The sequence below is a fragment of the Pongo abelii genome, chromosome 8 (genome assembly GCF_028885655.2).
Source record: "Pongo abelii isolate AG06213 chromosome 8, NHGRI_mPonAbe1-v2.0_pri, whole genome shotgun sequence".
Classification (NCBI taxonomy): Eukaryota; Metazoa; Chordata; class Mammalia; order Primates; family Hominidae; genus Pongo; species Pongo abelii.
The window spans coordinates 102891802-102916114 of NC_071993.2; the positions used below are offsets into that span (position 1 = coordinate 102891802).

General features: G+C 38.6%; 1 protein-coding gene across 1 annotated transcript in view; it reads left to right on the plus strand.

Annotated features, from left to right (window-relative positions):
• The window catches only part of CC2D2B (coiled-coil and C2 domain containing 2B), a 138137-nt gene that overhangs the window by 25017 nt on the left and 88807 nt on the right, over window positions 1–24313 (plus strand). The window contains 5 exon segments of the mRNA XM_063727676.1: window positions 201–296; window positions 10905–11103; window positions 11471–11607; window positions 11699–11827; window positions 21254–21463. Coding sequence (XP_063583746.1) covers window positions 201–296; window positions 10905–11103; window positions 11471–11607; window positions 11699–11827; window positions 21254–21463 — 771 coding nt within the window.

Here is a 24313-nt window from a genome sequence, read left to right on the forward strand (position 1 = left end):
AGAACATTAGAAACAAAACAAAAATAAAAACTCATGAACCAAACAGACTCAAAGCTAAATATACCTTGATATTGTCTGCCTTGGTGCTCCCTGTTTGCTAGAGAGATAACAATTATGTTTACCATATTACAGAAAACTATTTCCTTTACTTATAAGCAGAAAAAGTATTTATTTCAACACTAAATACTGGTTTATCATAGTTATCTCCACAGACTGAAGTCTCATTGGATGAAAGTCTTTCATTTTTCATTCTGAGTGGTGAAGAAGGTTCAGCTTTGGGCAAGTCTTCAGAGCAGGTTGGATTTGTTCGCCTCCCTCCCACCATCTCACTCTCAGGAAAAAATGATTCTTTATTAAAAGTGCAGAATGAAATACTTGGACGGGAGATGAAGTTTTATTATTGTGCCTTCATCTTTTCTTTGAATTAAGAAGCTGTTCATAATAATAAAATCTAGCATTTATTGAGTGCACTCTGAATGCCCAGTGATTACTAAATTTTTAACGCGGATTGTAGCATTCAATCCTCATCTTAACCCTGTGAGGCAGGCATCATGCTTATCTTTACAGGTAACGAAAATCAAGCAAAGTGGGTTAAGCCTTGATACAGCTGGAAAGTCCAGGCTGTCAGCTCAAAAGCCTGTGTTTTCTTTTTTCGTTCTTTCTTTCTTTTTTTTTGTTCCTATCCTTTCCAAGGGCCCTACATTGTTCTCCATAATCTCTACTACTCCTCGTGGTCTCCTCATTCTTCATTCCTCCTAATCCAATCCCAAGCACTCCTTCTAGTCAGTCCCTCTCAGTCCCCCTCAAACTGTTTAGTCTCCCTGTTTCCCTGGGGTTGCCCTTTCCTTCAGTCCTACTTAGCCTCACTGGTCTTTCCCATTTCCTCCTGACTTGTCTCCCTATCTACTCTTGTTCCTGGACACTTTCTTCAATTCCTGTGTACCTTCCAGTCTCCCTACAGTTTTCTTGAGCCCCCTGCTACCCAGTACCTCCTATTCTCAGTAGTTCTACATACTGTCTTTTGACACCTCTTGGTCCCTCCAGATCCCTCAGGTCCCCCTGTCAAGTCCCTCTGAGACCCCCATTTGCCTTCCTACTTCCACCTCCCAGTCTCTTCCAGTCACCTTTCTTTGCATTCTGCTCCAGTCCTTTCATTCTCATTTTGTTGTTTTTCGCACAATTAAAAAAAAACTTTTAAAATTTTGAACAAGTAAAACATACACAGTATAAAAACGTAATGCAGAAAGCCACAAGGAAGAAAATAAAAATCACCTGAAATCCCACTGCCCTAAGATAGTCACTATTATCATTTTTTCATACTTTTCTCTATGCTTAGCCCTGTACATGAACACACACAGTTTGTATTACTATTATACTTTAAGTTCTGGGATACATGTGCTGAACTTGCAGGTTTGTTACATAGGTATACAGGTGCCATGGTGGTTTGCTTGCACCCATCAACCCGTCATCTACATTAGGTATTCTCCTAATGCTATCCTTCCCCTTGCCCCCCACCCCCTGACAGGCCCTGGTGTATGATGTTCCCCTCCCAGTGTCCACGTGTTCTCCTTGTTCAACTCCTACTTATGAGTGAGAACATGCGGTGTTTGGTTTTCTGTTCCTGTGTTAGTTTCCTGAAAATGATGGTTTCCAGCTTCATCCATGTCCCTGCAAAGGACACGAACTCATCCTTTTTTATGTCTCCATAGTATTCTATCATTGATGGGCATTTGGGTTGATTCCAAGTCTTTGCTATTGTGAACAGTGCTGCAGTAAACATACGTGTGCCTGTGTCTTTATAGTAGCGTGATTTATAATCTTTTGGGTATATACCCAGTAATGAGATTGCTTGGTCAAATGGTATTTCTGGTTCTAGATCCTTGGGGAATTGCCACACTGTCTTCCACAATGGTGGAAGACACTCCCACCAACAGTGTAAAAGCGTTCCTATTTCTCCCCATCCTCTCCAGCATCTGTTGTTTCCTGACTTTTTAATGATCGCCATTCTAACTGGCGTGAGATGGTATCTTATTGTGGCTTTGATTTGCATTTCTCTAATGACCAGTGATGGTGAGCTTTTTTTTCATATGTTTGCTGGCTGCATAAATGTCTTCTTTTGAGAAGTGTCTGTTCATATCCTTCGCCCACTTTTTGATGGGGTTGTTTTTTCTTGTAAATTTGTTTAAGTTATTTGTAGATTCTGGATATTAGCCCTTTGTCAGATGAGTAGATTGCAAAAATTTTCTCCCATTATGTAGGTTGCCTGTTCACTCTGGTGATAGTTTCTTTTGCTGTGCAGAAGCTCTTTAGTTTAATTAGATCCCATTTGTCAATTTTGGCTTTTGTTGCCATTGCTTTTGGTGTTTTAGTTATAAATCCTTTGCCCATGCCTATGTCCTGAATATTATTGCCTAGGTTTTCTTCTAGGGTTTTTATGGTCCTAGGTCTTACATTTAAGTCTTTAATCCATCTTGAGTTAATTTTTGTATAAGGTGTAAGGAAGGGGTCCAGTTTCAGTTTTCGGCATATGGCTAACCAGTTTTCCCAACACCATTGATTAAATAGGGAATCTTTACCCCATTGCTTGTTTTTGTCAGGCTTATCAAAGATCAGATGGTTGTAGATGTGTAGCATTATTTCTGAGGCCTCTGTTCTGTTCCATTCGTCTATATATCTATTTTGGTACCAGTACCATGCTGTTTGGTTACTGTAGCCTTGTAGTATAGTTTGAAGTCAGGTAGCGTGATGCCTCCAGCTTTGTTCTTTTTGCTTAGTATTGTCTTGGCTCTCCAGGCTCTTTTTTGGTTCCATATGAAATTTAAAGTATTTTTTTCTAATTCTGTGAAGAAAGTCAGTGGTACCTTGATGGGGATGGCATTGAATCTATAAATTACCTTGGGCAGTATGGCCATTTTCACAATATTGATTCTTCCTATCTATGAGCATGGAATGTACTTCCATTTGTTTGTGTCCTCTTTTATTTCATTGAGCAGTGGTTTGTAGTTCTCCTTGAAGAGGTCCTTCACATTCTTTATAAGTTGTATTCCTAGGTATTTTATTCTCTTTGTAGCAATTGTGAATGGGAGTTCACTCATGATTTGGCTCTCTGTTTGTCTGTTATTGGTGTATAAGAATGCGTGTGATTTTTGCACATTGATTTTGTATCCTGAGACTTTCCTAAAGTTGCTTATCAGCTTAAGGAGGTTTTGGGCTGAGACGATGGGGTTTCCTAAATATGCAATCATGTCATCTGCAAACAGAGACAATTTGACTTCCTCTCTTCCTATATGAATACCCTTTATTTCTTTCTCTTGCCTGATTTCCCTGGTCAGAACTTCCAATACTATGTTGAATAGGAGTGGTGAGAGAGAGCATCCTTGTCTTGTGCCAGTTTTCAAAGGGAATGCTTCCAGCTTCTGCCCATTCAGTTTGATGTTGGCTGTGGGTTTGTCTTGAAAAGCTCTTATATACATTCCATCAATACCTAGTTTATTGGGAGTTTTTAGCATGAAAGGGTGTTGAATTTTATCAAAGGTCTTTTCTGCATCTGTTGAGATAGTCATGTGATTTTTGTCATTGGTTTTGTTTATGTGATGGATTATGTTTATTGATTTGCATGTGTTGAATCAGCCTTGCTTCCCAGGATGAAGCCCACTGATCGTGGTGGATAAGCTTTTTGAGGTGGTGCTGGACTTGGTTTGCCAGTATTTTATTGAGGATTTTTGCATCGATGTTCATTAGAGATATTGGCCTGAAATTTTCTTTTTTTGTTTTGTCTCTGACAGGTTTTGGTATCAGGATGATGCTGGCCTCATAAAATGAGTTAGCGAGGAGTCTCTCTTTTTCTATTGTTTGGAATGGTTTCAGAGGGAATGGTACGAGCTCCTCTTTGTATCTCTGGTAGAATTCGCCTGTGAATCTGTCTGGTCCTGGGCTTTTTATGGTTGGTAGGTTATTAATTATTGCCTCAATTTCAGAACTTATTGGTCTATTCAGGGATTTGACTTCTTCCTGATTTAGTCTTGGGAGGGTGTATGTATCCAGGAATTTATGCATTTCTTCTAGATTTTCTAGTTTATTTGTGTAGAGGTGTTAATAGTATTCTGTGATGGTAGTTTGTATTTCTGTGGGATCAGTGGTGACATCCCCTTTATTGTTTTTTATTGTGTCTATTTGATTCTCCTCTCTTTTCTTCTTTATTAGTCTGCCTAGCGGTCTATTTTGTTAATCTTTTCAAAAAACCAGCTCCTGGATTCATTGATTTTTTGAAGCATTTTTTGTGTCTCTATCTCCTTCAGTTCTGCTCTGATCTTAGTTATTTCTTGTCTTCTGCTAGCTTTTGAATTTGTTTGCTCATGCTTCTCTAGTTCTTTTAATTGTGATGTTAGGGTGTTGATTTTAGATCTTTCCCACTTTTTCCTGTGGGCTTTTTGTGCTATAAATTTCCCTCTAAACACTGCTTTAACTGTGTCCCAGAGATTCCGGTACATTCCGGTACTTTGTTCTCTTTGGTTTCAAATAACTTATTTATTTCTGCCTTAATTTTGTTACTTACTGAGTTCAGGAGCAGGCTGTTCAGTTTCCATGTAGTTGTGCAGTTTTGAGTGAGTTTCTTAATCCTGAGTTCTAATTTGATTGCACTGTGGCCTGAGAGACTGTTATGATTTGCATTCTTTTGCATTTGCTGAGGAGTGTTTTACTTCCAATTATGTGGTCAATTTTAGAATAAGTGTGATGTGGTGCTGAGAAGAATGTATATTCTGTTGATTTGGGGTGGAGAGTTCTGTAGATGTCTGTTACGTCCACTTGGTCCAGAGCTGAGTTCAAGTCCTGAATATCCTTGTTAATTTTCTGTCTCATTCATCTGTCTAATATTGACAGTGGGGTGTTAAAGTCTCCCACTATTATTGTGTGGGAGTCCAAGTCTCTTTGTAGGTCTCTAAGGACTTGCTTTATGAATCTGGGTGCCCCACTGTTGGATGCATATATATATTTAGGATAGTTAGCTCTTCTTGTTTCATCGATCCTTTACCATTATGTAATGCCCTTCTTTGTCTTTTTTCATCTTTGTTGGTTTAAAGTCTGTTTTATCAGAGACTAGGATGGCAACCCCTGCTTTTTTTTTGCTTTCCATTTGCTTGGCAAATCTTCCTCCATCCCTTTATTTTGAGCCTATGTGTGTCTTTGCATGTGAGATGGGTCTCCTGAATACAGCACACCAATGGGTCTTGACTCATCATCCAATTTGCCAGTCTATATCTTTTAATTGGGGCATTTAGCCCATTTACATTTAAGGTTAATATTGTTCTGTGTGAATTTGATCCTGTCATTATGATGCTAGCTGGTTATTTTGCCCATTAGTTGATGCAATTTCTTCATAGTGTCAGTGGTCTTTACAATTTGGTATGTTTTTGCAGTGGCTGGCACTGGTTTTTCCTTTCCATATTTAGTGCTTTTTTCAGGAGCTCTTGTAAGTCAGGCCTGGTGGTGACAAAATCTCTTAGCATTTGCTTGTCTGTAAAGGATTTTATTTCTCCTTTGCTTATGAAGTTTAGTTTGGCTGAATATGAAATTCTAGGTTGAAAATTCTTTTCTTTAAGAATGTTGAATATTAGCCTCCACTCTTTTCTGGCTTGTAGGATTTCTGCATAGAGATCCACTGTTAGTCTGATGGGCTTCCCTTTGTGGGTAACTTGACCTTTCTCTCTGGCTGCCCTTAATATTTTTTCCTTCATTTCAACCTTGGTGAATCTGGCGATTATGTGTCTTGGGGTTGCTCTTCTCGAGGAGTATCTTTGTGGTATTCTCTGTATTTCCTGAATTTGAATGTTGACCTGTCTTGCTAAGTTGGGGAAGTTCTCTTGGATAATATCCTGAAGAGTGTTTTCCCACTCAGTTCCATTCTCCTTGTCACTTTCATGTACACCAATCAAATGTAGGTTTGGTCTTTTCACATAGTCCCATATTTCTTAGAGGCTTTGTTCATTTCTTTTCATTCTTTTTTCTCTAATCTTGTCTTCATGCTTTATTTCATTAAGTTGATCTTCAATCTCTGGTATCTTTTCTTCTGCTTGATCGATTCAGCTGTTGGTACTTTTGTATGCTTCACGAAGTTCTCGTGCTGTGTTTTTCAGCTCCATCCGGTCATTTATGTTCTTCTTTAAACTGGTTGTTCTAGTTAGCAATTCCTCTAACTTTTTTTCAACATTCTTAGCTTCCTTGCATTAGGTTAGAACATGCTCCTTTAGCTCAGAGGAGTTTGTTATTACCCACCTTCTGAAGCCTACTTCTGTCAATTCGTCAAACTTATTCTCTGTCCAGTTTTGTTCCCTTGCTGGTGAGGAGTTGTGATCCTTTGGAGGAAAAGAGGCGTTCTGGTTTTTGAAATTTTCAGCCTTTTTCTGCTGTCTTTTCCTCATCTTCATGGATTTATCTACCTTTGGTCTTTGATGTTGGTGACCTTCGGATGGGGTTTCTGTGTGGACATCCTTTTTGTTGATGTTGATGCTATTCCTTTCTGTTTGTTAGTTTTCCTTGTAAGAGACCCCTCTGCTGCAGGTCTGCTGGAGTTTGCTGGAGGTCCACTCCAGACCCTATTTGCCTGGGTATCACCAGCGGAGGCTACAGAACAGCAAAGATTGCTGCCTCTTCCTTCCTCTGGAAGCTTCATCCCAGAGGGGCACCCACCAGATGCCAGCCGGAGCTCTCCTGTATGAGGTGTCTGTCGACCTGTGCTGGGAAGTGTCTCCCAGTCAGGAGGCACAGGGGTCAGGGAACCACTTGAGGAGGAAGTCTGTCCCTTAGCAGAGCTCGAGCACCGTGCTGGGAGATCTGCTGCTCTCTTCAGAGCTGGCAGGCAGGAACGTTTAAGTCTGCTGAAGCTGTGCCCACAGCCTCCCCTTCCGCCAGGTGCTCTATCCCAGGAGATGGGAGTTTTATCTATAAGCCCCTGACTGGGGCTACTGCCTTTCTTTCAGAGATGCCCTGCCCAGAGAGGAAGAGTCTAGAGAGGCAGTTTGGCTACAGCAGCTTTGCCAAGCTGCAGTGGGCTCTGCCCAGTTTGAACTTCCCCGTGGCTTTGTTTACACTGTAAGGGGAAAATCCGCCTACCCAAGCCTCAGTGATGGTGGACACCCCTTTCCCCACCAAGCTTGAGCATCCCAGGTCGACTTCAGACTGCTGTGCTGGCAGTGAGAATTTCAAGCCAGTTGTTCTTAGCTTGCAGGGCTCCGTCGGGGTGGGATCCACAAAGCTAGACCACATGGCTCCCTGGCTTCAGCCCCCTTTCCAGGGGAGTGAACGGTTCTGTCGGTTCTGTCTTGTTGGTGTTCCAGGCACCACTGGGGTATGAAAAAAAAACCAAAAAACAAACAAACAAAAAAACCTCCTGAAGCTAGCTCAGTGTCTGCCAAACAGCCACCCAGTTTTGTATTGAAACCCAGGGCCCTGGTGACATAGGCTCCCAAGGGAATCTCCTGGTCTGAAGGTTGAGAAGACCATGGGAAAAGTGTTCCTCATGGCACAGTCCCTCATGGCTTCCCTTGGCTAGGGGAGGGAGTTCCCCGACCCCTTATGCTTCCTGGGTGAGGCGATGCCCCACCCTGCTTCTGCTCACCCTCTGTGGGCTGCATCCACTATCTAACCAGTCCCAGTGCGATGAGCCAGGTGCCTCAGTTGGAAATGTAGACATCACCGGCCTTCTGCATTGGTCTTGCTGGGAGCTGCAGACTGGAGCTGTTCCTGTTCCGCCATCTTGCCAGCCACCAAAGTTTTTTGTTTGTTTGTTGTGTTTTGTTTTGTTTTGTTTTGACATGGAGTCTTGGTCTGTCACCCAGGCTGGAGTGCAGTGGCACGACCTCAGCTCACTGCAACCTCTGTCTCCTGGCTTCAAGCGATTCTCCTGCCTCAGCCTCCCGAGTAGCTAGGATTACAGGAGTGTGCCACCACACCTGGCTAATTTTTGTATTTTTAGTAGAGATGGGGTTTCGCCATGTTGGCCAGGCTGGTCTCAAACTCCTGACCTCAGGTGATCTGCCCACCTCGGCCTCCCAAAGTGTTGGGATTACAGACATGAGCCACCACATCTGGCCATGCAGTTTTATATAAACAGAATCACAGTAGTAAATGGCAATTCCATTTTTCCAGTTGCTCAGTTGAACCTTGGTCTCATCCTCAGATTTCCTTTTACTCACATGCTTCAAATCCAATTTCTCACAAACCCTGTTGGTTCTCCCTTCAAAATATTCCCAAATCGGACCCACTTTTCACCAGCCTCTCTGGTACTTCACCATAGCCTCTCGTCACAATCACTGCCACTGTCTCCCTCTGTATTCACTATTGTCCTTGTAGCCCATTTTCCGTACCATACAGTCATCACAGTGACCTTGTTAAAATCTAAGACAGATTTTTTTTTTTTTTTTTGCTTACACTTTCTAATGGTTTCCTACCTGATTCACAATAAAAGTCCTTACAGGGGGGACCTGGTCCCCTTAGCACCTCTCTGACTTTATTTCATTTTTCACTACTCTCCCCTCTGTCGTCTAACACCAGCCACATTGGCTTCCTTCCTCTTTCTCATTTACAGCAAGCTCCTGCCTCAGGGCCTTTGTACCGAGGTGTCTGCCTAGAAAGCTCTTTCCGTTTCCATAAGCTGTGTCCCCCACTAACTTTGGATTTCTGTTCAAATGACATATTATTAAAGATGCTATGCCTGACAACCCTATCTAAAATAGTGCTCCGAACCTACCCAGCCCAGCATTCTCTATCCTCTTACCCTGCTTTATTTTTCTTCATAACACTTATCACCACTTAATGCATATTTCTGTGTCTATTTGTTTATTTTCTTCCTGGAATATATTAGGCACACAATGAATATTTGAATGAATATTGATTAAATGGGTATCAAACTTTCCTATGCTTTTAATCAGTCATCTGACTTCCCAGCATCCCACAATTTGGGTTAAGATAGGCTTTTCTGGAAAAACAAAAGCGGGCCGTGTCTCTGATCCTCCCACCCAGCAGAGTATGCCCGGGCTAGGTGCTGTGGCTGTGGCCACTTTTCCTTCTTGTAGGGCAAGCATAAAGATATTAGGTCAGTAGGAGTAAAGAGTGGGGCAAATGGGCTTCTTGGGTATGAGGAAGTCAAGGTTTAGATGTGAGCTGTTTAGAGAAGTTGTTTGGAAAAGCTATCTGCCCTGCAGCTGGTGACTACTGTCCCCATCACAGAAAGGAGAATGCTACTCCTTTTGAAAGAGGCTGAGTTTGAGTGTGGCGCCTTCCTGCTGGGAGAAAGGGGAGCCCTCGTTCCAGATATCTCATCTGGGCAACCCAGAGTGAGGCCTGGGGTTACTTTCAGAAGGTTCTGCTTGTCACACCACAGTTAACAAGGCATGTTCCTGTGAGAAGGGGCAGGGAAACTACCCCTTTTTTATTGCACAAAAGTCACTTGTATCCATCTAGACTTATATCTTCTGACCCCATTCGCCCTATCACACAATAGCCAACAGCACACACATTGCTCTGCTGTGAGCTGCATAGTGAAGACCAAGAAAGTGATCTGGGATAGCAGCTGGACTCAGACTAAGTGAGGAACATTTGAGCAGGTAGGACTTGTATTGGTCCCGATCATAGCTTGTCTCAAGCTAAAAATATAGGCAGATTGGGTAGGGCTCATAAAAAAAGGACCCACAGAGTCATAACTCAGAGGCTAGAGTCCAAGATGAGAGCCCGACGTAGTCTACCATCAGGGCAGACCTTAGCTCTGAAGGCAGGTGGAAAGCCCTGGCCCACAGAAGGGGTGTTATAAAGGAAGCTTGATTATGAGAGCTCCAGTTGGAGCAGAGAGGCCTTTGTAGTCTATGACTGGAATCTTCAAAGAGAGCCCCTATGTGGAGATCCCCCAAACCTTGCTCCTAGATGTTGGCATACTTTATTTGAATTCTGAAAAGGATATCATGAAGATTTCTGGATATAAAATATCCTGATTTCATGGCAGGGATATAGGAGGGAGGGTATGATGATATGATTTTATATGAACCTAGTTGATGTTTAATGATATTACTTAATTTAACTTTGTCAGTATTGATTGAGGCCATGTAGGATTATCTAGTCAAAGGAATTCTGTGATTAAGTTTTTAAATTTTATTATTTACCCTAAATGTGTGTTTTTGAGAATCGAGGGATTTTTGTCTGACTCACACACTGTCTCTTTTGTTCAGTATGTGTATATTTCAAATTAGACAGATAAAATCATCCAAAATAATGATTTTGCTTTCATGAATAGACTCATATTAAATTTATGAGTATGATATATTCATTTTAATACTTAGTAATTTATCTGTTTCCACATCTATGTTCAAATTGTTTATAACCTTTATATATATCATATATCAGAATTTCACTATAATCACTCTGCTAGACTTCTATGCTGAGTCTTTTCTTTCTTCTTTCTTTTTTTTTTCATGAATACCTTGTAGAAAAAAGCATGCCTACTCTACAGCACTTTAAGTGGTACTGTTTTCTGAATGATGGGGAAAAAAAGGATTTAGGGTCACATGGTCTGATATCTTTGGACCCTGCCCTACACTGTATATTCTCAGTAGTTGAAATATTACAGTTTAGTATCTCAGAACGTTTTCCACAGGGGAGGAAGGGCTATTTCAGCAGTCTTTCAGTGAAGAATTGCAAAGATGGGCTATAGAAAAATCATATTGTATAATACTAAACCTTAAATGAGTTCTAAATTCAGTGAAATTTCATTGTAACACAAGTTCAGCTAGAACTTGGTCTGTGGGTGGCAGGATCAGACGCACAGTTCACAGTAAGGTTCCAGTACATTTCGCTTATTTGCATATTAATCACTGGAGACAAGCATGTAAACTTATTTTCCTGTTGGTATTCAACAGAGACCAGTAAACCACAGTTATCCCAAATGCTTTTCACTTGGTGTTAATTTACAAAATGTTGCTGAGAGTGAAGATGAAGAGTTTATGAAAGAATTCATTTTGACAGATTTACTCAAAGTAAAAGCTGCTGACTATGAAGATGATCAAGAACAAATAAAAAAACAGAAGGCAAATATTTTTGTACCAAGTAGTTCTCCAGGTAACATTCTTTTCCAGTAAAATATTCAAGTCATTAATGAATTATGTTATGGGATAATAGCTTTTCTGTATGCTGGATAAATAAAAAGTACTGATCTAAAATTATAGTAACTTTTCTATATTTGTTTTTCATGACTTCCCTGAATTAAGGGAACTGATTAAGAGAACTCATTCTTCATTTAAAAAATGTACATATATAGGCGTATGTATTTATATCTATATATATATAGAGAGAGAGAGAATGAGAGAGGATTTCTGCTAGACTTCAGTAGTAGGGTGTAATTATAGTCATTTGTACTACTTATTTGGTCAATATCCATTTAATATTTTGGACTTTAAAGTAATACCTAAGTTTTATTGTTATTAAGTGGTCAACCAGCGCAAACTGCCAAAAGATATGATGCCACGTATTTTAGAAGATGAAGGATTCTATATTCAGAGAAAGCCAGAAATATATAAAAAGACCTGCAACAAGATGGAAAATCGCCTGCTTAAACTAGAAGAGGCAAGTGCACCAGCTAACAAGTTAAAACACTGGCTACTATGTGACTTATTTAGCAAAATATTTAATTACTATACTTAAATATTTTTGATAGGGAAAATGTTGGTTTGGAGAAAGTGGAGAAATAATGTCATTACCTACACCTATTAAACAGTCATGGAATTTCAGACTAAACGTAAGGAAGGAACCTGTAAATCCATTACTTAAGACCATATACAGGAAGGTAACCAACAACAATTTATTTGTAATTATGGTTAAAATTTTTGTAATATCAATTATAGCTGGTGGTTTTGTGGTGTTGATTTATCCTTTAAAGATACTAAGACTACTAATATAATGTCTAAATCATGATGAAATGTTAAATAGCCCTTAAAATTATAGTTTCAAGGAATATTGAATGATATGGGGAAATGCTCAAAATAAAATCTGAAGTGAAAAAAGCAGAATGCAAAATTATGTATGGTGCTAATTTTACAAAAATAATGAATAAATGAATGATACTCAAGGTAACCACTATTATAACTTCTACCACTATACATTACTCTTGTCTGTTAGTTTTACCTATTTTATATAAATGGAATAATAGAATAGGTACTCTATATTGTTGTGTACAGCAATAGCTTGTTCATTCCTGTTGCTGTATAGAACTCCATAGTATGAAAAATACATTTATTTATTTATTAACCATTCTTTTATTGATGGATATAAGTTACATCCAGTTTTGACTATTACCAATAACACCATCATGAAAATTTGCACATCTTCTGATAACTGTGTGTGTATGCATTTTCTGTTGGGTAAATATCTCAGAGTAGAAATGCTGGGTTATAGGTTTGTATATGTTTAGTTTTACTATATAGTGCCAAATGATTTTCTAAAGTGGTTGTACCAAACTATACACAAACTAAGAAGTGTGTGAGAGTTTCAGCTGCTTTATATTCCTGTCAACATTTGGTATTATCTGTCTTTTAAATCACAGCCATTCTGGTGTACATAAGTTGTATTTCATTGAACTTTTAATCTGCATTTCCCTAATGACTAATGAAACTGAACACCTTTTCATGTCTGTTGGTTATTAGGACAGCCTCTTTATGAAAGCTTGGTTAAGACTTTTACCCATTTTTTTCTTATTGGATTGTCTGATTTTTCTTATTGATGTGTTGATTTCTGGATGTGAGCCCTCATATAATGTACTCGATGGCTAGTCTTCTCACTGTCTGTATTAGTCCATTCTCACACTACTATAAAGAAATACCTGAGACTGGGTAATTTATAAATAAAAGAGGTGTAATTGGCTCATGATTCTACAGGCTGTACAGGAAGCATGATGCTGGCATCTGCTTGGCTTCTGGGGAGGCCTCAAGAAACTTCTGGGAGGCCTCAGGAAACTTACAATCATGGTGGAGGGCAAAGAGGGAGCTGGCACTTCACAAGGCCAGACTAGGAAGAAGAAAGAGAAGAGGGGAGGTGCCACCCACTTTTAAATGACTAGTTCTCATGAGAACTCTATCACTAGAACAACCCCAAGGGGATGGTGTTAAACCATTCATGAAGGACCCACCCCCATGATCCAATCGCTTTGTACCAAGCCCCACCTCCAACATTGGGGGTTACAGCTCAACATGAGATTTGGGTGGAGACACAGATCCAAACCATATCACTCTCTTAATTGTGCTTTTTGATGGGATATTCTTAATTTTAATGTAGTATAATTTACCATTTTCTTTTTCTTTAGGGTTAGCACCTTTTATAGCCTGTTTAAGAAAGTGTGCTTACTCCAGGTCCCAAAAGTATTCTTCTGTTTTTATTCTAAAAAGTTTATTGTTGTACCTTTCTCATTTAGAGTTACCACCCATCTGGAAAGTACTTTCTATGTATAGAGTTAGGTAGGGGGTCATATTTCATTTTATCTACATGGATATCCAATTGACTTAGTACCATTTATTGAAAAAAATCAATAAACCTTTTCTCATTATAATTCATTGTCATCTTTGACATTAGTCAGCTGACCATCTGCGTCTTTAAAAATAAAGGACTAGTCAATGGAAAGACATCCCACGTTCATGGGTTAGAGGACTTAATATTGTTAAAAATATCCATACGACCCAAACTGATCTGCAGACTTAGAGCAATCCATTTCAAACTCCCAATGACTTTTTTTTTACAGAAATGGAAAAAAATCCAATAATTAATAAAGAACCACAAAGGACCTTCAAGGTAGAAGCTTTATATTCCTGACTTCAAAATATATTACAAAGCTACATTAATCAAAACAGGATGGTACTGGCATAAAGACAGACATATGGACCAATGGAACAGAATGAAGAGCCCAGAAATAAACTCACGTATATACAGTCAAATGATCTTCAAGAGGGTGCCAAGACTACACAATGGGGAAAGGATAGACTCTTCAACAAATGATGCTGGGAAGACTGGACATCCACATGCAAAAGAAAGAAATCAGACCTTTATGTTACATCATACACAAACATCAACTCAAGATGGAGTAAAGACTTAAAAACAAGACCTGAAACTATAAAACTCCTAGATGAAAACGTGGAGGAAAGCTTTTATAACATCGTTCTTGGCAGTGGTTTCCTGGATATGACACCAAAAGCATAGGCGACAAAACAAAAATAGAGAAATGAGACTACAACAAACTAAAATGCATCTGTTGCAGTAAAGGAAACAATCACCAGAGACAGAAGGCAACCTATGGAATGGGAGAAAATATTTGCAAACCATATATCTGATAAGAGATTGAAATCCAAAATATATAAGGAACTTATTTAACTCAGTAACGAATTAAAAAATGGGAAAAAGACTTGAATAGACATTTCTCCAAAAAAAACCAAAGATGCATACAAATGGCCAACAGACATATAAAACATGCCTAACATCACTAATTGTCAGAGAAATGCAAATCAAAACCATAATAAGATATCACCTCTCACCTGTTAGGATGGTCATTATTAAAAAAAAAAAATCCCCTGAAAATAACAAGTGTTGGCAATAATGTGGAGAAATTAGAACCCCTGTACACTGTTGGTGGGAATGTAAAATGGTGCGACCACTATGGAAAATGGTATGGAGTTCCTCTGCAAATTTAAAATAGAACTGTAATATGATCCAACAATCTCACTTCTGGGTATTTATCCAGAAAAATTGAATTTAAGATTTTGAAGCGATGTTTGCATTCCCATGTTCATTGCAGCATTATTCACAATAGCCAAGAGGTGGAAACAACCTAGCTGTTCATTGACAGTTGAATAAAGAAAACATGGTGTATGTAGCCATAAATAATAAATCTTGTCATATGCTAAAACATGGATGAAGCTTGAAGATGTTATACTCAATGAAATAAGTCAATCACAGAAGAACGAATTCTGCATGATTCTGCTTATATGAGGTATCCAAAGTAGTTCAGCTTCATAGAAGCAGAAGGTAGAATGGCGGTTGCCAGGGACTTGGGGAAGAGAGAAATAGGGGGTTGCTGTTCAAAGGGTATAGAATTTCAGTCATGCAAGATGAAAAAGCCCTAGGGATCTATGGTACAACATTGTGCTTATAGTTAATAGTACTGTAAACGTAAACATTTGTTGAGGGTAGATCTCATGCTTTGTATTTTTTACCACAAAAAATAGGACCATTCAGATTTTATATTTTCTCTAATTTGTCTTCTACTTTTGCTGTTTAAAAAATTATCTTTTCTCTCTGAATTTTAGTTTGCATATATTCTATTGACCTGTCTTACCATTCACTTATATAATTTTCTGCCATATTTTATCTCCAGTTAAATCCACCCAATGAGTTCTTTCTCTTTATTTCTTTTATATGTTTAAAATATCCCCTTCTTCACCTTAAGAAAAAGATTTGGTAGTGTTTATTTGCCCTTGTGTTCTTTCTAGTATAGGCTTAATTTCTAAATTTTAAATTTTTTGCCATTTTCTTTCACCTAATTTCTCAGTTTAATTCTGATTTATGTTTTTAAATGTCATATAACTTCCATATAAATTCAGCTCACTGTGAAAACCACATTTCTATTTTTATCTGGTTTTGGATACCTTTCTGGTGTGCTTTGATTTCCTGTAGGCTGTTATTTTGCTGTTTATTCTTTTTTCTTATAGAAACTTTGATGGATTTAATCTTGATCCTTTTCTGCTGCTTATTTTTATATAAAATTATTTTTCCTAAACTTTTATAAAAAGGCTCAGTTCAAATAACTTTTCTATTTTCACAGACCTGTTGTTTTTGTGTCGTGTTAAAATATATTGTGGCTGGATTTCTGAAATCTCTTGGCTCTATTCCCTTCCCCAGATTTTTTTCTGGACCTCCTCTTTCCTTAATTCCTGTGGTCCCCGTACTTCTTAGTTTCGATTTCACTCCCAGTAGTTTCTATTCGGTGTGAAGCCTCATTCTGAAAATTCCTGGGAACTAGATTCCTGCAGCTCCTTCAGTCCTTAACCCGACCATCCACAATTGGAGTAGACAAAACCTGTTCCAATTTTAGCTGCTGTTTTTAAGTTGGCCTGCTGTACTTTCTGGTGCATTTCTGTTGGCTCTTTTGGACCCTCGTAAGGTCTAGCAGATGTTCATTTATTCTCTCTGCTATCTCCCACACAATCGCCAATGCTATTCAGACCTTCTGAATATTGATGATTTGTCTTCACTGACTTGTGTTTTGGGTTTCATGAGGCATTTCTTGAGAACTACTTCTGTTATAAATCTCGTCCGTGGATTTTTGGTTTTGCTGTCTAGTTGCTCTGCCTCTTTTAACATAGGAATTTGGGAAGATCTAAAACTGTACTGCCACCATATTTTCAGACCCATCTGCTGACTTCTTAATTTTACATATTTTCAATACATTTTTTGCTTGAAAGTGTTCATTTGACATTTAATTCTTCTGTAAATATTCTAATTTTCTTGAGATGTATTTAGTCTTTTCATGGGTTTTTGCTTCTATTTTTAATACAGTAATAATAGCAACTTTAAAGTTCATATCTGGTAACTCCAATATTTGGATCACTATGAATCTTTTTATTATCTATTTTTTCTCTTGGTTTTGCTCATTTAGTCTTGCCTCTTATTATGACAGGTGATTTTAAAAATTGTATTCTACATTATTATATATGAAAAATTATAGAAGCCCACGATGATGTTATCTTCCCCCAGAAATGTTCCATCCTTTGCTTTGTTAAGCATATTGAGGATGATCATCTTCATCAAACCAGGGACTTAACTGATTTAAAGACTGAATTACAGTTTTGTTAAGGCTCATTCTATATCTATATTTTCTGTTTACCTAGTATTTTCTCTGCTTGACTGCAAGCAGGGCAGGGTTTTTGTTTTGTTTTATTGGCTTGTTTTATAATTTATTGCTAACACCTACCCAAATGCCTAGCATTGAACGAATGCTTATATTATTTGTAATAGAACTCATCACCTCAGTCACTGTGTGCTTTTAGGGTCCTAATATAATTTAGAAGATAAAGACTGTCAGAAGAATTTCACTGGCATAATCTTAGAAAATGTTATTTCCTACAAGGTGCTTATCATACCATGAGAGACTAGCAATGTCTCTGCCCCATCCTAATTCATAGTGGAACACAGTTGTCAAGATTTTATAAATGGCACCACCATACCAAACATTACAATATCTTCATGTATTTTCCCAGTTGGCTTACTATAAAAGAATCTATCACCATTAAAATATAAAAACATAAAAGAATAAAAGAGGAGGGAAAAGCCCTGCTATTTATCTTATTCTTTGATATTATGTGGCATAATTTCTAGACTTTATAGTGACAATGCATTTTATCTAAATTTTGCTCCAGATATAGCAGAGATATTTTGGTGTAATTATCTGGGATCATTGCTTTTAGGAGAGAGGCCTTTGAAACAACAACAATTTGTTGAATGAATGAATAAATGAACAAATGCATCATAAAAAGTAAATGCATAATTTACAATTATTGAAGAAATATTAACCACCATTCAGGTTAACCTTTGTAATAATCTAGAATCCCAAGTTGGAAACCACTGGGTTGAACAAGTAACTTTCTTTTAGTGCATCTGTTCTAGCTTCATCCAAGCACAATTACAGTATTTCATGGACTGCTATAATTTGGAAAAAATGTAAAGGCCATCTCACCAACTGTTTAAATTGAGTTTTAAAATTTATTCTTGCAGCTGCTGTGATTTGAATGTGTCTCCTCTAAAATTCAGGTTTTTTCAATGTGATAACATTAAGGGGTAGGACCTGTAAGAGGCGATTAGGCCATTAAGGCCCCTCCACTATTGTCAATGGATTAGGTGCCCTTATAAAGGGGCTTTTGCCCTTCCACCATCTGCCATGTGAGGACACAGCATTCCTCCCTTCCAGCGGACACAGCAAAAAGGTCCACACTAGACATGAGATGTGGTGTCTTAATCTTGGACTTCCCAGCCTCCAGAACTGAGAAATAAATTTCTGTTCTTTATAATTTACCTAGTCTCAGGTACTCTGTTATAGCAGAACAAATTGACTAAGACAGTAGCATCCTTAACAGATCATGTCCTAGATTTTGTGTCAGACAAATGCCCCTACCTGCCTTTCCCTTCTATCTTCTTCACATTTTTCGTGTTGCCCAGCCAGCCTTGAAGGAAGAGCTGATTTACAGTCTCTCACCAGAATAAATATAAGGGCAACCAAGGTAGATATAATGGTTGTATGCATATCAGAGTCCTGTCTTTGCTGCTGCCTCTGCCAGGTACTTTAACAGCTTGTTGTACCTCTACTATCCCAGGTACCCTATTTGCCTGTTATTTGTGATTAGTTTCGTCTGACCATTTGACTATGACCTTCCCTCTGCTCCCATTTCTAGCACTCTTTTTATATATTTACATAGATTTTTTATAGTCAACCAGCTTGGATGTTTTTGTGCTTTTATGTAGCCTTTGATTCGTTGTTGCCCAAATCTTTATGCTTTTGGTATAACACACTTACCTAGTTCTAGAAGCCTACTTAACCCACTTGGTCAAGTGCTGCTTTTAACCAATGTGTCAGGGAGTTTTCTACCTCTCAAAAGAATTCATTCTAATGTTGGACTTTTTTTTTTTTTTTTTTGAGACGGAGTTTTGCTCTTTTTGCCAAGGCTGGAGTGCAATGGCACAGTCTCAGCTCACTGCAACCTCCGCCTCCCAGGTTTGAGTGCTTCTCCTGCCTCAGCCTCCTGAGTAGCTGGGATTACAGCTGCATACCACCACACCTGGCTGATTTTTGTATTTTTAGTAGAGATAGGGTTTCGCCATCTTGGCCAGGCTGGTCTCAAACTCTTGACCTCAGAAGATCCACCCGCCCAGCCTCTCCCAAAGTGCTAGGATTACAGGCGTGAGGCACCACTCCCAGCGGACAGTTCTAATTGTTCTTTGTTTTCTGTTGTTGAAGTCTGTCTCCAGGTCAATTCTACTTATTTGACCTTGTTTGGCCATAAGGAACACATAAAGTACTTCATCTATGTGACAGCTCCTCAAATGTTTGAAGCCTACAGTCACTTCCACCTTTAGTTTTTGCTCTCCAATCTAAATTGCCCCCTTTGGTTGTTGTTAGATATTCCACCACCTCATTTACCCTCCTCTAGCTTCTTAGCACTGTAGTCAGTAGGTGCTGAAGAGGACAGGACCAAGGGCAGAGGCTTGTGTCACTCTGTTAGAAACCCAAAGTAACTGAGCAACACAGTTATTCAGTCAGTGCTGGATCTGCTTAACAAGACAGGATTCTCTAGCTTAGGAACTTTAATTTTCAAAAGTTCATTTACAATTTAGTTGTTTTAAACTGAAAATGATTTTTCCTTGGTGTTTTCTTTCCTGTTTAATGGCCAGTTTACCAACTTATTACCAATTGTCTAAATCTCTCAGGTGAAATCAAGAGCACGTTTCCCCTTTTATGGGCTGGCTCTTACAATACAGAACAAAGACTTACCAGCCATAAACAAGCTTTATTGCTGTTTGTCTGCCTCCCTGAAACCCAGTAAGGAAGAAGGAAAGGTTCCTAACTCAGGAAAAAATAAGGAGGCAGAGATTTAGGCACCGTACCAATGGCTTTCAGTCCTTGAGGAGCATTGGGTCTGCCACACCAGGTTAGGGATGAAACAACATTAGGTGTAATAGCAATGGCACAGACTGAAGAGCATATCATATTACACCAGACTGATCCAGAGAGTGGGCTCAGTGTGCTCCTATTTGGGTTGATGCATTCATGGCTTTTGTCAGGAGTGGCTAGGCATTGATGAATCAGGCTGCATATGCTAAGTAACTCACCAGCCCTCGTAAATAGCATTACTGAAAACCAATGACATTGAGCACATGCATATTCAAACATGTGCATAAATTAAAAATAGTGGACTCAAAAAAAAAAAAAAATATATATATATATATATATATTTTGCTCCAGATATAGCAGAGAGATATATATTTTTTGAGACAGAGTCTCACTCTGTCACCCAGGCTAGAGTACAACGGTGTGATCTCAGCTCACTGCAACCTCCCTTCCTGGGTTCTAGTGATTCTCCTGCCTCAGCCTCCTTAGTAGCCGGGATTATAGGCACCCAACACCACGTCCGGCTAATTTTTGTATTTTTAGTAGAGATGGGGTTTTGCCATGTTGGCCAGGCTGGTCTCAAACTCTTGACCTCAGGTGATCCACCTGCCTCGGCCTCCCAAAATGTTGGGATTACACAAGTGTGAGCCACCACACTCAGCCTATTCCTTTACTTTCTTAATAACCGTGGTGGTCAGATGCGGTGGTCAGATGCGGTGGCTCACCCTTGTAATCCCAGCACTTTGGGAGGCCAAGGCGGGCAGATCACGAGGTCAGGAGATCAAGACCATCCTGGCCAACATGGTGAAACACCGTCTCTACTAAAAATACAAACATTAGCTGGGCGTGGTGGCACGCACCTGTAGTCCCAGCTACTTGGGAGGCTGAGGCAGGAGAATTGCTTGAACCTGGGAGGTGGAGGTTGCAGTGAGCCGAGATCGCGCCACTGCACACTGCATTCCAGCCTGGTGACAGAGTGAGACTCCGTCTCAAAAAAAACAAAAAAAAGATGGACTAAAACAGATGAATCATTTTCCATATGATCTAAGGCCTATGAACTTCAAAAATTTAAGAACAATCTGGTATCCAAATGGAGACAATCTCATATACAAAAACAGGTGCTCTTCTTATAGGAATTGTTTAGAGGGCCCAGGCTCCTGAAGATAATTTCCCAGAGGATCACCAGTGTATTCATTTATAAACAATGTTTTAATAAGTAATTCTTATTTAACTCTGGCCCACAGTTCTAAACACCATTTGTCATAGTGTTTCTATAGGAAATTATTTTTGGTTTTATAACTTGAAAGTCCAACTTCCATTCCACCAGCACACAATAGTGAGATAGATGACAATAGTTAATAGCAAGATGATTAAAATGCTGTAATATAAATATATTTGATGAAATTAAGGGCCATAATCAATTTAAGGAAAAAGAATAAATTATTATTTTTTGTTTTTCTATATCTCTTGATTTTCCTACAATTGAAATGTTACTTTTGTAAGGAAAAGTTACTTATAATTTCAAAAGAAACTGAATCAAATTAACATTGTGCACTTATTTTTCTTTAAAAGGCAGTCAAATATGACCTGGGAAGTTCATTTATAAACAAAATGGAAGGTTCAAAGGAAATATACCAATTAGACCTCAACATTGTGGGTTTGCAATTCAGCCATCATCATCTCTTCAATCAAGAACAAGTATTATGTGCAAGGCTTCTCCAACTTTATGAATGTTTTCAGGACAGGCAGCAACAGAATATATCTCAGCTGCTTTATGAGAAGGTGAGAATGGCTTTCATTATAAAGCTAAACATTTAATATTGAAAGAGAAAAAATTCCTTGTGCAGAGCAAATTATCAGAACATTTTCTAAATATTTAAGTAGAACAATGGTTCAATTTCAGTTTCTCTGAAAAGAAACTGTAGGAATCGACTGGCTGGGGAGAAAGCTTTAAATATATCCTATGGGATATTTATTTACCACAAATGGTTTACTAATCAATGGTATTCTTGGTCCTATAACTCAAGAAGAGTATTTGAAATGATTATTACTGAAAAGAGCCATGTGGCTGTTTTAAGTCTTATAATAAAGTATTTTAATTAAAATATTAGAAATCTTGAATCCCATAACAAACCTGAAGAGTCTTGGTCTGAAGATGATTAATCCAAACAGTCATCTCATGACATCATGAGGGGTATATGAAGTCTGAAGAGAAATAGAAGGAGTACCCACTGATTACTTTTATAAACTTGTGCCTCATTTAAACTCTCTACTAGGTTTCTGATATATGAGCATTTTGTTGACTAGTGTTCTCTTGGGAAAGGTATTTTGATAGTATGTCTCATTCAACTAATGAATACATTTGAAATCAAATCCCCTCTAAGCTATTTAATGAAACATTCAATCCTGATGGAGCCACAAAGCCATCTCAATAAACTGGACATGAACTAATTACGAACCTTCATAAATATCTGTTATGAACCTTCATAAATATCTGCTTTTTTTTTTCTTTTTGAGACGGAGTCTTGCTCTGTCACCCAGGCTAGAGTGCAGTGGCGCGATCTTGGCTCACTGCAACCTCCGCCTCCCGAGTTCAAGCGATTCTCTTGCCTCAGCCTCCTGAGTAGCTGTGACTACAGGTGCCCACCACATGCACGGCTAATTTTTGTATTTTTAGTAGAGATGGGGTTTTGCCATGTTGGCCGGACTGTTCTCAAACTTCTGACCTCAGGTGATCTGCCTAACTCGGCCTCCCAAAGTGCTGAGATTACAGGCATGAGCCACCATGCCCGGCTAATATCTGCTTTTTAAAATATAAGTTTAAAACCCACAGGACTTAATCCATTTTTTTTTTTTTGAGATAAAGTCTCATTCAGGCTGCAATGCAGTGGCTCAATCATGGGTCACTGTAGCCTCAACCCAGGCTCAAGCTGTCCTCCCACTTCAGCCTCCTGAGTAGCTGGAACTACAGATGTGCACCATCACACCCAGCTAAAGTTTTTTTCTTTTTCATAGAGCCAGGCTTTTGCCATGTTGCCCAGACTGCTCTTGAACTCCTGGGCTCAAGCGATTTGCCTGCCTCGGCCTCCTTAGGGTGGGATTACAGGTGTGAGCCACCATGCCCAGCCAGGAGTTAATCTATTTGATTTGATGGAGCAATTGTGTGGGAGAACTTAATAGATGAACACCATGCATTAGCAATATCAGAATATTTCCTAAAATAAATATTGAATATTCTAACTGTTAGTAAAATATGGCCATTTTTTAAATGAATGAAGGAAACAACTCAGATTAAAATGCAGGTCATTTAAAAAATGATTTGATCTACAGATTTCTGCTTTACAGAATTTTTTCCAACAATATTATAGAATCTTTAAAATCTGATCTAGCAATATCAATTTTAGTTTATTAGAGTACCATCTATTAAAGTATATATAGACTCTGAGTTTATTTTTCATGTATATGCATGGCTGTCTGCATAAAATAAAAACTTTTGGGGTTATTATTTACAATATGTTTCAGTATTATTATTGTATTAGGAGCCAAATGTAATTTCTTAGTGGATTTTTGCTTTTTTTCAATTTATTCTCTTATGTGAATGTAAACATTTTCTCTAACCTCCCAGTAAATTGTAAAAAGAGAAATGTGCTTGGAAGTGTGTATAATCTTCTCTTCTGAGGTAGAGAAGAGCAGTGGGGAACAGAAGAAAAGGCCAGGTGGTGCAGAGCATGTTCATTGGCCTCCCACCAAAAGATTAATTTCTTAAACATGGATAATTTAGTCCGTGGGTGTGAAATGTATGGCTTTGCCTGTTCCCAGTGTTTTCAAACCAATTCAGAGTAGTGGAAGAGTCACTGGCATCCAAGGAATTCTTAAACTGAAATATGCTCCTTTATATGAGTATGAATTCCAGTTAAAGAACAAAGAGGGATGTTGCTGATAGTATGAGAGAGTAGAAAGGATGCTCAGCTATGCAGACTTCTGCTCTTTTTCCCTCTAGCTTTAAAAAATTGTACAAGTAATACCGGAATACATTCTCACTGGAAAAGATTAATTGTAGAAGTGTCAAGATGTGAAAGCCCTACTTTGTTCTTCACCTCATGGTTTGGACATCCTTTAGTTCTTTGAGTACATCCTTAAAGTTCTCCTCTCCCTGTATTTCTATATGTATGTATGCCATGATTGTTTTTAACATAAATTGGATCTTACCATATGTATTATTTGGCAACTTGGTTTTTTTAGATACAGCGTCTTGTTATGTTGCCCAGGCTGGACTCAAACTCCTGGGCTCAAGCAATCCTCCCACCTCAGCCTCCCAAGTAGGTGAGACTACAGGTGTGCACCACCATGCCCAGCTGGTTTTCTGAAATTAATACTCTATCTTGGAACTTTATATGTATCACTATATATATAGGTCCATAATATAGGTTTATTTTGATATATTTAATCGCTCCCATTCAATGGCACTTAGGTCATTTCTTTATGATTAATAATGAAGCAGTGAATATCCTTGTACCTATATATTTGAACACATATATATGAAAACTTCTATAGGATAGATCCATAGAAGTGAAGTTGCCTGGTCAAAGGTAAGGGTATATGCAGTTTAAATTTTATTAGAAAGTGATAAAA